Source organism: Anguilla anguilla, chromosome 5, assembly GCF_013347855.1.
Source record: "Anguilla anguilla isolate fAngAng1 chromosome 5, fAngAng1.pri, whole genome shotgun sequence".
Lineage (NCBI taxonomy): Eukaryota > Metazoa > Chordata > Actinopteri > Anguilliformes > Anguillidae > Anguilla > Anguilla anguilla.
Genome location: NC_049205.1, coordinates 26,511,402 through 26,527,009, shown reverse-complemented (window position 1 = coordinate 26,527,009; position 15,608 = coordinate 26,511,402). Strand labels below are relative to the sequence as shown.

At 39.8% G+C, this 15,608-nt stretch overlaps 1 protein-coding gene across 2 annotated transcripts in view; it reads left to right on the top strand.

Moving 5' to 3' along the window:
* kcnj11l (potassium inwardly rectifying channel subfamily J member 11, like) overlaps nt 1–10,601 on the top strand; it is a 127,463-nt gene extending 116,862 nt beyond the window's left edge. For both annotated transcript variants that reach the window (XM_035417760.1, XM_035417761.1), the window contains one exon: nt 8,251–10,601. In XM_035417760.1, the coding sequence (XP_035273651.1) occupies nt 8,251–8,690 (440 nt within the window). In that variant the 3' untranslated portion in view covers nt 8,691–10,601. The remainder of the gene's footprint in view (nt 1–8,250) is intronic.
* The last annotated feature ends 5,007 nt before the right edge of the window (nt 10,602–15,608 follow it).

Here is a 15,608-nt window from a genome sequence, read left to right as displayed (position 1 = left end):
AATAATGTAATGAAATTTCTGAACCAATAACATAATAACTTTTTGCACATAATGTAATAAGTTATTAGATTTTTGACTGGTTATTGCATTATTAGCTGGGTTTAAAAAAAAAATCATTAAAAATGTAATAATAGGAGCCGATAATGTAATAATATACTTGTATCACTATGTATAAGTTTTATTTATTATCAAGTGTCAGACTTCCATAAAACTTAGGCCTACCCTTACTGTTGCTTCTTTCAAATAGCTGCTCAAAAGCCAGGCCAATCCTGACCCCTGAATCTTAGTCCTAACTCTGAGAAAACACACACACACACACACATACTCTCTCTCTCTCTAGGGATTAATTGTTTGTGTAACTTGATGGTTAGACTTATCTCCAGCCCTGCCTTGTACTCCTTTGCCATTTGAGTACCAAATTAAGTGGGAGCACACATGTTCACATGTTGTATAATATGAAATCTATACCTCTTTGAAGATGCTGTGTTCTCAAATAAAAAAGACCAACACTTCTTTCCATGAAAAATATCATCTTTAATCAAGTGTATTTAAATAACTTCTTCAACCAAACTGGCACTATTATACCTTGTGCTCAACTTTCAACCTCTTAATGCAAAATTCTAAACTGTAAAATATAGTATATAACATGACCTACAAAGATAACTTTGGTAACACATCTTTCAGTTTTATCATAATAATAAAGGATGGTTTACCGTCCCTTTTTTTAAAGAAATAAACATTCTCTTGATACACATTACATTTACAGTATCTATACCAATTGGTCCCAGCATCATGTTTTGTCTCAGAAAACAATACGTTTCATTTTTTCAACAGAACTATTTTGTTAAATATTTTTTGCCCAAACTAATATAAAAGTAGTACTGATAATTATTTTAACAACATGTATTTTGCACTCCAAATTAGGAAGTATCGATAAGAGTATTGATAAGTATTGGTATTGATAGGCAGTATCAATAGTGGTATTGGTATTGATAAAATCCTAACCATGCCCATCCCTAGTTGTAGAAACTAACTAACTCACTAACAGGTGCAGTTTTCTCATGACATGGCTTGCCATTGTGCCCCTTTCTCTCTTGTTTTAAGCACTTCTTTCATGGTGACTTGACTTGTGACTTGCTTGACCTGAGCAATGACTTGACTTGTCTTGCTTGACGTTTACTAGTGACTCGACTTGACTTGCTTGAGTCTAAACACAGTGACATGGGACTTGCTTGAGACTTGAAGGTTAAGACTTGAGACTTGCTTGTGACTTGCACAAGTGTGACTTACTTCCACCTCTGCCTCACTGTCAGGTGAAAAGAAGCAGTTGGTGACTCTACATGTATCAGAGGCGTGTGGTAGTCTACACCCTCCCCAGACCAACAGAGGATAGCGCATCGACCAGGACCGTGATACACACAGAGAATTGGTATAACGACTAAAATTGGAGAAAATTGAAAAAATAAAAAATAATGAACTATAGATATCATTTGCTTCGGTTTTAGACTCTTTGTTGAGCTTGTCATGACTGTATTCAAATAGCCAGGGATGTCAATAGGGCAAGGATTCTGATTTGGTAATACATTTTTATGTAACCTTTCAGGAGTCAGGTTTGGTATATATACATAGAGAGAGAGAGTGCTGAATAGCTATAATAGTGTGGTTGAAACAGTTTGCTTGAAAAAGTTATTTAAATACATTTAATTAAAGATGACATTTTTCATGAAAAGAAATGGTAGTCTTTGTATTCTTTGATTTCATATTAATTGTCTGTGTTTGCAAACATATGTGCTCGCACTTCATTTGGTACTCAAATGGTTAAGGAGTAGAAGGCAGGGCTGGAGATAAGTCTAACCAAGCACCACAAACAAATAAATAGTCATAATTCCTAGAGAGAGAGCAGGTGTGTGTGTGTGTGCACGTGTGGTCAGGTTTTTGAGCAGCTATTTGAAAGTGGAAACAAGGGTAAGTGTCATGGAATTGTGACACTTTATAGCCAATAAATAAAACTTAAAGCGATATAAGTATATTATTACATTATCGGCTCCTTTTATTACATTTTTTATGATTTTTTAAAAACCCAGCTAATAATGTAATAACCAGCCAATAATGTAATAACTTATTACATTATATGCAAAAAGTTATTACGTTATTGGTTCAGAAAATGTATTACATTATTGGTCAGTTATTACATTATCGACTTTTATTACATTAAGAACGGAAAAATTATTACGTTATTGGCAGTTATTACATTAACGGTAGTTATTACATTATTGGCTGCTACACATACTCCTATGGATTTTGCACTGGAAACCAGACAGCATTCCAGCAACAAAGGCAATCCAAAGGACTCAAGTAAGGCTGTAACTCTGGGAATATAGCATAATTTAGCAACGGACTGAATGTAGAAACATTGAATTGTTGTGTTTTAATGGTTAAAAATGGGTCATTGCTCGTCTTCTGCCATGGTCTGAATGCACATTTCTTCAGACTATATCTGGACTTACTGTCACTACTCTGCAGGACACTCTCAATCTAGGATTGCTATTATCATTTGAATCCTTCTAATTTGTTTCTGTAGCACCTTCATGTTACACTTGTATCTTTATCCAGCACTTATCTTGATATCTCGTTATCTTGATATTGTAGCTCATTGTCATGCCTCCTAGTTTGACCTAGCCCAGTGGTCTCCAACCCTGGTCCTGAAGAGCTACAGGGTCTACTGGTTTTTGTTTTCACCTTAAAATCAGCACCCAATTGAGACCCAAGACACCAGGGGTCTCATTTATTAAAATGTTCTTAGATTTATACTTGAACTTAGTCTTAAGATCATTTCTGACGGTGTGCTTATGTTCGATTCATAAAAGACACTGAGAATAAAAAACCTTGCTTAGGCAGGTTCTAAGAAGCCCATTTGTAACTTACGCACCTGTGATCTATAAATCTCAAATTAACTTAAAATTGATGGCACCTGAACGTGCCTTACAATCAGCAGTTTCCCCTTATATAATGCTAGCACAAATGAGGGTTTAGTCAGGAATAACCATGGACCAAAACTGAAAAGCAAACTTTTTGGAAGAAGAGTCATGGTGATGGTAGAGGAGATTGAAGACAGGCAACAAGTATTATTTGGTGGACTAAATAATGGGTTGGCAAACTATTTAATTGATAATTCCTATCAAATTGTTCATAAAGCTAATGCAAAGTTCACCACAGGCTTGGTCGCATATGCGTCCCAAACTGCAATACCCCTACATAACCAGCAGGAAAATCACTTATCTCAAGTCTAGACTTTGCGTAGAGATAAGATCATTTCCATCTCAAAGTAAGGTTTTATAAGTAACTACTTATATGTGGTTTTCTGCGTGAGGCATACTTAAGATCAAAATTGATCGTAAGTCTGTTTTATAAGTAAGGACCCAGGTGAGTTGAGTTAACTGTGTAATCAACTGCTCTAATTGATTCATGAAGTGCAGAGTCACCATGGAAACCAGCAGACCCTGTAGCTCTCCAGGACTAGGGTTGGAGACCACTGACCTAGCCTATGCTTACTGTGTGAACTGGACCTAATAAATGGCAAGCCATTTAGGCTTTTATTCAACTTATTTTTGATATCAAGAATTCAATTTTAACTTGTTATTCAAATTGTTGATATTAAAAATTACATTTGAACTACTTATAATTCAAATTCTTGATATCAACAATTCAATTTTAACTAGTATTAATTTTAATTCTTTATCAACAATTCAATTTTAACTTATTAAAATAAGATTTTCTGATATCAAGAATTACATTTGAACTATTTAAAATTGGAATCAATCGAATTTAAACTAGTTCTAATGTTAATAAGCTTAATTTACATGTATCTATGAAGGAGGAGTAACATGTGCATGATTTTATTAAAGGACCAAGCCTCAAGAGGGAAAAACACAGAAAAATTATTCTATGATAACCTCAGGAGAATGGAACAACGTTCAAGAAATTGTGGAGTTGCATTATGGTTATACCTTTTGCCTATAATTATAACTTTTAAATGCAGGGCTGAACATGCAAATAGGCGACATGCTTGTCAATCAAGACTACACTCATTAATATCTCAACCGTTAATTTCGCAGCTGTTATGTACTAACAAGTTGCTATATTGAAACTACAGCATAAAAGTCGCTCTGGATAAGAGCGTCTGCTAAATGCCTGTAATGTAATGTAACAATGGTTGTTGCGTGCAGGCAAGCTAGTATGGAAACTAGAGTGGCGGTTGCCAGAATGCGACTATTGTCGCAGTATGAAAAAAGCTGCTTCTGTCCTCCTAGTGGGTTCTAGGTAAAAAAATAAAAAATGAAACCAACAAAGGTAAAATAAATTAACAAAACCCAACAGCTTTTCAACAAACTTCCCATTCAGACTTGCTCTCTCTGAAGGATATGCGCTCCCCAGTCTCAGATACCTACTGGGAAAAGAGTGCTCACTTTCAAACCTTGGACTGGTTTGTAATGTTATCCAGGTGTGTGTGCTTACTTAACCAGTAGGTATGGTCCTCTGATTGCCCCGATTGTTCCTCACAAACCGAGCCTTGCCACACTATTGAACTGCACAGGGAGTGGGAAGTTGGCATAGCAGAAATCCAGTACCCACACATTTGGGGCTCAATAACACATCAAGACAACACTTTTTTACATACGATCATACAAAATAAGACTCATTCATGAATTAAGTACCAGATATAATGAGAGTATTACTAGTTTACTGAATGAAATGAAAAATGCTGCCGAACCCAAGCTGCAAGGAGTTTGCATACAGTCCTATAAAACACAAAGTTTACCTCATAGGTGAATCACACTTCTCAATGATGGTTACAGGAAAACTAGCTAAGATGCTTGAACCAGGTGTGAACCAGATGTGAACTTGACAGCCACAGCAGTTGGTGGCTGCTGTCGAGCTGGGGGCGGGGGGTGGTCGCTTGGTAAAATCCTTCTTACATTACATTGTTACGAAATGTTCTGTTGCCATTTCAATTAAAATTTATACCGCGAGTTCCGTGATAGGGGATGAATACCGTTATTACGAAAATAACATTATTTACCTTATATAAACATTGGATCGTGTGCCCGCCCCCCCCCCCTTTTGTGGTCATGTGGCCCCCCCAGCGGGTGTGGCCCTAAACAACCGTATAGACAGTTTATGCCACGGGCCGGCCCTGGGTAACCCTCCTGACTTTGGGTATTTTCCAGTCAGCATGAATGCTTTCTTGTAACAGAACTATGATTGGGTTGTTTACAACAAACAACAAATTCAGGACTCTCTTGGCGTAACATGGAAAACATTGCATATTTTATTTACACCTCCACGCTAAAGGATATTCACATGGTAGAATAATGACTATGTATTGCGAAGATTTAAGAAAAAAATATGTTATGGTAACAAAATATGTTGATAAAATTCATTTAAATAAATGTGTGACTAATATTGTATCATGTATACAGACTGTAAACTTTTAAAACCTTTAAAGAATGTAATGCTTGTAAGTAAATAAACAAAAGCATTGAAGTCAAATCCATGTCATTTTTATTATAACACATTAAAATGACTTTTTGTCACAATGTATCATTTATGGTTGGAAATACACTTAAAATAGAACACTAATTAGTAAGCCGTCTTTGTAGACTTTGAAGAAGGGGGTCTAGCTGTCAGCACAGGAGATACTGTTTTGTCTGTTAAGCAGCTTGTAGCACCACCTTTTGTACGCAAGTCTATTGTACGGCGCACATTGCGGTTAGTTATGTATTAGGGCACGTTGAGATCGGCCATGACTTGCATAAATTCCAACTAATGTACGAGTCTGCAATCTTGCTCATCTTATGGGGTGCTGTAATGTTGTTAATCAAATCTAGAATGTGCGAACCCACAATAGTTCTTCCGCAAAATAAGTTCCCCAAGAGCATTCCAGTATTAAATATCAGGATATTTAGACATTTTGTCCACCATATATTCGGTGTTTCTCTTACTTCTGGGTGATACACTTTTAGCCACGTCAGCTTTAAGGTCAGTCTCTTTGTTCATGTCACTCACCACTTTCACAGGCATCTTTAAAGTTAAAGTGTTGGTTTAATTTTCACCCTGTTTCACAAGAGCCGATAACCTCTGAAGAGCCACCGTGTACAATTTAGCTTTCTCATATGTATCCACATCAGTCCTTGATAATATCCCATGTATAGCACTGTCCATTTCATTTTCACCGGTCCGTCTGATGGGTTCCGGGGCTGACAAAAGATTCCTCAGTTTATACAGCTGGCTTTGAGGCACTAAAAACATCTTTTGAGCATGCTCCATGGTAGTCTATTTGCTTTGTATAAGCTTACCTGGCTGTTAAGAAACAAACACAAACAGATTAATTAATCTATTTGGACGTTACAACTCACGTCAAGGCAAGTTACGAAATTGCTTGTGCGTCAATGTTAACACACAGTCTTTTTTCATTAATAAAACCCCATGCTTCATCTGAGGATTACCATTAGAAATATGTTTCCTTAATTAACATTAGTAAATTCAGAAAAAACGGGGCATTTTCATTTGCTGTTAGAAGTATTTCGCACCTCATGCTGACCTTGGTTTTAACTGTAGCCGACTCGATTAAGTTATGAATGTAATCGAATCGGTTAATGACTAGACGGTAGACATGTCAAAGCTGTTTGAAGTAAAATTTCAAAGTGCTAAGCTAAATATTTTCAAAATAAATGAGAAAAATCCAAAAACTGTTACATTTATGGTGACTCTCCCCTGACAATGTCTCCTCTCATGAATGGCCATTCTGATCTTGTTCTGGAAGGAAGTTAAGAAAAACTTAATAAAAAAAAAAAAACGCAATTACCTTTGCAGCAATGGTCACCAGCCATGATAAATCAGCTCTAGCAGGTCATAGGCCTATACATAAATTTCCATTCTCTCCTCCCACATTTTTTGCGTTCTAACTTCAGAACTCTCTAAAATACCGTATATATACATTAACCCAAACATGCAAATTTTAGAGATGCTGCATTTCTCATTTTACCAGTGCAAACCTCCGTTGCGGCACTTTAGCAAATATGGAGAAATGCTATTTATCCTATGGCCCTAAAGTGGTTAATTTGTTTACTACAAAGTTAACCATTAATAAGCAGCAATATCTTTTCTGACCATTGCAGTGGCAGTTAAGCCATGCCTGTAATTATAATGTCAGGAGTCCCTTCACTCCTGTGCAGATTTCTCAGTCTATGAATTCGTGTTTTTACTGTTTTGTTGTGGCCTTAATACACAATGCTGTTTTAATGATTGTTTGAGTATGTCTTAAAATCGGTTAATTATTATTACATGATTAATGGGCGCCGGCAATTGATTAAAATTATTTCATGAAATTTGCATCCCTAGTACAAACAGTATACACTCACCGGCCACTTCATTAGGTGACAGGAGTGGCACCCGGTGTGGTCTTCTGCTGCTGTAGCCCATCTGCTTCAGGGTTCGACGTGTTTTGCATTCAGAGATGCTCTTCTGCATACCTCGGTTGTAACGAGTGGTTATTTGAGTTACTGTTGCCTTTCTATCAGCTCAAACCAGTCTGGCCATTCTCCTCTGACCTCTGCCATCAACAAGGCATTTTCGCCCAGAGAACTGCCGCTCACTGGATATTTTCTCTTTTTCGGACCATTCTCTGTAAACCCTAGAGATGGTTGTGTGTGAAAATCCCAGTAGATCAGCAGTTTCTGAAATACTCAAACCAGCCCGTCTGGCACCAACAACCATGCCACGTTCAAAGTCACTTAAATCACCTTTCTTCCCCATTCTGATGCTCCGTTTGAACTTCAGCAGATCATCTTGACCATGTCTACATGCCTAAATGCATTGAGTTGCTGCCACGTGATTGGCTGATTAGATATTTGCGAGCAGATATTTGCGAGCAGTTGAACAGGTGTACCTATTGAAGTGGCCGGTGAGTGTATAATAAAGGGCTTAAAATACAACCCTGTAGCGATCCAGTTCTTAAGACTAACTTATCAGACAGCTTGTCACAATCCTGATTGTCTGTGGTCTAAATGTTAAAAAGCTAAATAATAATCTAATTTAATGTTATTACAACAGTGAACAGGAATTGTGAGTTGTATGACCCTAGCTATGTTGATTTGTTTCAATCAACAATTGTTCTTGATCACAATTTAATGTAAATGTGTCTTTTTCTGTAATGTTGATTCACTGATTGGCTAATTGGTGTATTGACAGGTGTGGTAGAAACGACAGGCATCACTATGCAGGCACGTACCTCTTACACATCAGAAGAGATCCTCTGGGGCCATCGTTTTGTGTCCATCATGGCAGAAGAAGATGGCTGCTATACCGTGGACTACTCCAAATTTGGGAATACCATTCCAGTGCACATGTCATGGCTCAGTGCCAAGGAGCTTGACCAAACCCAGGGCATTCAGGAGGAGATTGCTACAGATGGAGTGCATCAGGGCTGGGGATTAGTACGAGCTGGCAGGGGTGGATACAGGAGAGGAGGGAGGGCCTGCCACAGCTCCACCTCTCAACCTTGGTACACCCACTCAGAGAACAAGTTGGAGCTTGAGGGGAAGATGAAGGAAGGGAAGAAGAAAACTGTCCAACTAGAGGAGATTGGGAGAAAAACTCAGGATACGGAGTCAGTGGAGGCTATTAACTGAGGGGGGAGGAATTAGAGAGATTGTCACATTGGAGGGAATGAGAGTGATTCTTCATCTTTTGACTAATTTCTTTCTCTTGCTTTCCACTTTTTCGTTAGAATGTTTTTTCAGTGTCATTATTGTGTTTTGTATTCTCATTTTGTGTGTGAAATGCGATACTGCACATAATCTAGACAGTTTATACTCTTTCATCATGTATGTGATATTTTTACTGAACAAAAATATAAATGTAACACTTATTTTTGCAGCCATTTTAATGCGTTTAAATAACACCGCCAAGATTTGTTCTATGTGCACAAAGATCTTATTTCTCTCAAATTTTGTCCACAAATTTGTTTATATCACTGTTAGCTAGCATTTGTCCGGATAATCCATCTCCTGCACAGGTGTGGCATATCAAGATGCTGATTAAAAGCCATGAACACTTCACAGGTGTTCCCTAAAATGTTGAGTTTTTTGTTGTTCAACACCATGTCACAGATGCCTCAAGAGTTAAGAGATTGTGAAATTGGCATGTTAACTGCAGGAATGTCCTGTAGAGCCGTTGCCAGAGTAATGGGTGTTAGTTTCTCCACCATAAACTGCCTCCAGCGTAGTTTCAGAGATTTTGGAAGTTCATCCAACAGGCCTCATAACCGCAGACCACGTATAACCAAGCCAGCCGAGGACCACCACATCCGACTTCACCTGTGGGATGGTCTGAGGCCAGCCACAGGGACACCTGATGAAACAGTTGGTTTACACAACCGTAGAATTTCTGCACAAACTGTCAGAAATTGCCTCAGGGAAGATCATCTGTGTGCTCAACGTCCTCACTGGGGTCTTGATTTTTCTGCAGTTCGGCGTCACAATCGACGTGAGTGGGCAAGAGCTTACCTTCGATGGCCACTGGCACGCTGGAGAATGGTCCTCTTCACTGATGAATCATGGTTTCAGCTGTACAGGGCAGATGGCAGGCAGCGTGTATGGCGTTGGGTGGGTGAGCGGTTTTCTGATGTCAACATTGTGAACAGAGTGGCCCATAGTGGTGGTGGGGTGTTGATATGGGCAGGCATATCCTATGGGCAGAGAACTCAAGTGCATTTTATCCATGGCAATTTGAATGCGCAGAGGTATCGTGATGAGATCCTGAGGCCCATTGCTGTGCCATTCATACACCGCCATCACCTCATGTTTCAGCATGACAATGCACAGTCCCATGTTGCAAGGATCTGTACACAATTTTTCGAAGTTGAAAATGTCCCAGTACTTCCATGGCCTGCATACTCACCAGACATATCACCCATTGAGCATGTTTGGGATGCTTTGGACCAGCGCATACGACAGCGTGTTCCAGTTCCCACCAATATCAAACAACTTCGTACGGCTATTGAAGAGGAGTGGGACAATATTCCACAGGCTACAATCAACAATTTGATCAATTCAATGCAACGGAGATGTGTTGCGCTGCATGAGGCAAATGGTGGTCACACAAGATACTGATCGGTATTCTGTTCATTTCATGGTATCTTCTTTTTTGGGGAATCTGTGACTAACAAATGCATATCTGTATCCCCAATCACATGAAATCAATAGATAAGTGCTTAATGAATTTATTTCAGTTGACTGATTTATGTTTATTACCTTTGAACTCAATAAAATCTTCGAAATTGATAAGTGTTGCATTTATATTTTTGTTCAGTGTACATAAAGCCAACCTGTTGAAGTTTTAGTAAGAGCTTTCATTTTGCATAGTGCCCTGTGATCAACATTTGGGGTAAGTGTTACAGGGTGTCTTGTTGCAACTGCTTAGTCAACTGCTCCACCCTGTGGTTCAATTGTGTATGACAGTTAGTAACCGGAAGAGCCACAGCTGCATGTGTCTGTCTGGGTTTTTGTGCTGCATGAATGAATACAGGAGTCATGACACAATCTGGCTAGTGTCTTTATTCACCAACATGCAACATGGTGTCAGATAGACAAGGACCCGAAAGTGAGCTTAGTGTAGCTTGTCATTAACGCGATGCACGTTTTATTTGTATTGATCGGACAAGTCTTATTTACTGTTCACATATAGCTAGCTAGCTAGCTAGCTCGAGCATTGCGACAAGAAGATTCCGTCAACCATTCCGCCTCCAGAGCCTATGAAGATGACTGGTAACTTGAGCAGCAACTGGGCAAGTTTTCGAGCAGAGTTTGAGGATTACTTATTGGCAACCGGACTCTGTGAGAAAGAAGCAGATGTGCAAGCAGCGATGCTCAGGAGGCTGATGGGGAACAAATGTCGCCACATTTACAAGCACAACCTGGGTCTCACTCGAGCTCAACAGGAAGACGTAGCGGCCATAATGGCGGCGCTCGGATGATACTTCACGCCTGCTAAGAATGTCATATTCGAAAGGTATGTCTTTGGCAATCTTAAACAAGAAGAGGGGAGACTACTGATGCGTTTGTCACAAGACTGAGAGAAAAGCAGCACCGTGAATATGGGAACTTAAGAGACCAACACATAAGAGATAAGCTTGTCCTTGGTATGACTGATGAGGGTGCGAGACGCCACCTGCTTAGGGAAAAAGAGCTCACATTGACAGCTGCAGTTGAGATTTGCCGTGCCGCTGAGGTTATGGGCAATAAATTGAAAGCTATGGACAGCTCTAGGCCCAGGGAAAGCCTTAATGTGGCAGAGGGTCAGCTGCAAGGATGGTGGCCTACCAGCAGGCCATTTGAGTCAACTAGCAAACCTGCCTAGAGCATGCAAGTACTGTGGCACTCAACACACGTGGGCGAGACCAGTGCCCTGCTTTCGGAAAATCGTGCCGCACCGCTAACCACTTCACTAAAGTGTGCATGAAAAGAGGCCAAAATGCACGTCAGCTAAATGCCATGGACGCCCCAACTCTGGAGGACCAAGATGACGATGACTACAATCAGGGCCAGATCTACATGTCAATGAGCATAGGAACAGTGAACACACAGAAGAAAGTGGTTAGTCGATCTGCAGCTGCACAAGGGGCACCAGAGATGCCAGCTCGACTCTGGAGCAACCTGCAACGTAATGAGCATCAAAGACAAAATGAGGCTAGCACCCATGACAACTCTTCAGCCCAGTCTTACCAAACTGAAACTCTACTCCAGTGAGATGATGAACTCAATGGGCCTGTTCAGCACACACTGCGTTATCAGAGGCAAAACACACAACCTTGACTTTGAAATTGTAAAATCCGACCAGAGGCCCTTGCTTTCAGGTTCCATGTGCAAGAGACTTGGCATGATATGCTTCACCATTCCCGAGGAGCTGAATAGAGTAGAGCACAGCAATGTGAGCATGCTAACCAAAGAGGGCCTCATCAGCACTTACCATGATGTCTTCAGTGGTCCCATTGACTGTCTGTCAGGCAATGTTCACTTCAAGCTGGACAGCACTGTGGCCCCAGTGCAGTGCGCTCCCAAAAACGTCCCAGCAGCTCCCAAGGTAGCCGTTAAGGCGTAGTTGGATCAGTACGTGAAAGACAGACACTTATCCAGTCTGTGGGTTGTGTGACTGTGGTTAAGTAATCTGGTCATCTGGTAATCTATAGTATATTATATTATATATTATATTATATTACAGGCATTTAGCAGACGCTCTTATCCAGAGCGACTTACACAACTTTTTTTACACTGTATCCATTTATACAGCTGGATATATACTGAAGCAATTTCGGTTAAGTACCTTGCTCAAGGGTACAATGGCAGTGTCCTACCCGGGAATCGAACCTGCGACGTTTCGGTTACAAGCCCAGTTCCTTACCCACTGTGCTACACTCCGTCCGTAGTAAAAAAGCCAGATAAATTGAGGCTCTGCATTGACCCCAAACCCCCCAACCGGGCTCTCAAACAGTCCCATTACCTCATGCCCACCTTAGATGATGTGCTGTACAAGCTGCCGAAGGCACGTATCTTCACGCTGGTGGATGCACGGGACGCATTCCTACACTTCCGCCTGGATGACGAGAGCAGCCTGATAACAACATTTTGGACTCCTTGGGGCAGAAAGCACTGGCTGAAACTCCCTTTCGGTGTGTCGGTTGTGCCGGAGCTGTATCAGAGGAAGCAGCATGAGCTCCTGACTGGCTTGAAGGGGATTGAGCCCATAGCCGATGACATCCTAATAGTGGGCTGTGGGGACAAAAAAGCAGTGCACGCTGGCAATGATCCATGGAAGGCCATCTTCCACTGGAGAAACACGCCCACGGAGGGCTTACACTGCAGTCCAGCACAACGACTGATGTCACAGAGACTGAAGACACCCCTCCCTGTGGCAGACGAGCTGTTGGTGCCTTGGGCTGTCACAGGGGTTTGTGACAAGCTGCGTGTGAAGCACCAAATGGCAAAGCTCACCTATGATAGATCAGCTAAGGACCTCCCTGAGCTGAATGTCAGCCAGCCCGTCAGAATGAAACCACTCCCGGGAGACAGGATGAGCCGATGGAGGAAAGGTGTGTGCCTGCAGCAGGCGGGCCCCAGGTCGTACCTCATCGATGTGGAGGGGGCCATGTACCATCGCAACAGAGTTGTTCTTAGACCAGTGGAGACAGCCCCTCCTCAGCCGCCAGGCCATCCAGAACGGCCCCCGGAGCAGCCTGGGGATGCATGTGCAGCAGAGGGGGCCTTGCAAGCGAGGACAGCACTGAAGAGGCAACCACCAGTCTCAGGGGGGCACCCCATTCCACACTAACTGATAATACACCACGCCGAGAGGAGCAGGGCCATGCCTACTTGCGGATTGGGAGGCTGATCAAGCCTTGGGACAGACTAAACCTTTAGGTTAGGACTGCCTGGGGGTATATGTATATATATATATATATATATTTTTTTTTTTAATTTAAAATATCAGTGTGGCTTTAGAGCTAATAGGTCCACCTCAATGGCAGTGATGGAACTGGTAGAAGAGATATCTACTGCAACGGACAACAAGGAATATACTGTGGGGGTGTTTATAGACCTAAAAAAGCATTCAATATCATTGATCATGGCTTATTAATGAAGAAACTGGAGAGATACAGTATTAGAGGGATAGTACACTCATGGCTAAGAAGTTACCTCGATGATAGATGTCAATATGTACTAATAAATAACGTTGAATCTGATTTGTTGAAGGTTACTTGTGGGGTTCCACAAGGTTCAGCGCTAGGCCCTAAACTGTTTATATTGTATATAAATTATATTTGTAAAGTGTCTAAATTGTTAAAATTTGTTTTATTTGCTGATGACACTAATTTATATTGCTCCGGGAAAAGTTTGGAAGGGCTGCTGAATACAGTAAAAAGGGAATTGAAAGCCTTAAAGAAATGGTTTGATATTAACAAGTTATCACTGAATTTAAGTAAAACAAAGTTTATAATATTTGGTAATCGGCAAATCAGTAATCAAGTAAAAATTATGATAAATGATGTTGAATTAGAAAGAGTGTATGAAAATACATTTCTGGGCGTGATAATTGATCATAAATTATGTTGGAAATCATACAAATAATGTAAAAGCAAAAATGTCTAAAACTATTGCAATATTATATAAAACTAAAGATATATCTTAAATCAGAAATCACTATATATATTGTATTGTTCTCTCATAGCTCCATACATTACCTACTGTGTGGAGGTGTTGGGAAACACATAAAAAAACCAGTACTAATCCAATTTTCATCCTACAGAAGAGAGCTATACGAACCAACCAATGCACTATTTATTAACTTACATGCTTTAAAATTTTGTGATCTAGTTGATCTTAAAACTGGACAGACAATGTACAAAGCACAAAATAATTTTCTTCCTAACTGTATTCAGAGGTTGTTTTAAATTAGAGAGCCAGTATGAATTTAGGGGAATAAGTATGTTTAAAAAACAAAAGTAAAGACAAATATGAAGATTAGATGTATATCTGTCAAAGGGGTTAATTTGTGGAATAGTTGTGACAAGGAATTAAGAATGTGTAGTTCACTTTGCAAATTTAAAAAAATGTTTAAAAATAATGTGGTAAACAAATACAAAACAGTTATGATCATTATTGTGTATGAAACGTTTGGAACTTTCGTTTTTGTTTGTGTTCTGTTTTGTTTTTGTATAGCCTAAACCTAGTAGTGAAAGGGTTGCCTATTAGAATATGTTATGTAAAAAGGGTAGGTATAATAAGCTAAAGCTTCAGCCTACACCTTTTCGGTAAATATTTTTTGTTTTCCTTTTAATTTAATGCCTTATTGTTATTTATTTATTTCTATGTGCATTCTTTTTGGAAAATTGTTAATAAGGAACTAAATAAATTACTACTACTAGTACTACTAATAATAATAATGGATTCTATTTAGTCTATTAAGTCTTTTTGGATTATTTTAGTAGCTTCCAAACTACTTGCCGAAGCCCCATGTTTTATGATATCTGTAAAGTTATGTACTAACATGAAGATCTTATTAAATACGAAAGATCAGGAGGTAACCCTTAGAGTTAAAAGCTGCAGTAGGTAACTTTTTTAGGAAGATATTGGGGAACGATCACGCTTAATTGGTCGCAATCATAGAAAGAACTAGAAAACATCCGAGCACCGATCCAGGGCTACAATACACCCAAAGCTTTCAGGCACACTGCACAGTCAGACCTTATATTTTTGTATGTTTGAGTGGTTACTGAATGTATTTTTTAAAGTAACTTAATGTAATGCTATTTTAATTGTATAATAGACTGCTAAGTCTATCTGTTATCTGGCAGAGCATGTGGCAGCCTTTGCTCTAATTTTTTTTGAGCTTTAGAGTGAGCTCCAATTTTATTCTCTTCTGTTCTGCCACTGGATAAGGCCTGCGATGCAGGAACAGGTTGTTTGTCTGCATTGGTGAAACTCTTCCTTTCTTTCTTTCTCAATGCACATGTGAATGCACAAGGTCAGTTTCATTGTTGATCGATCCAACGT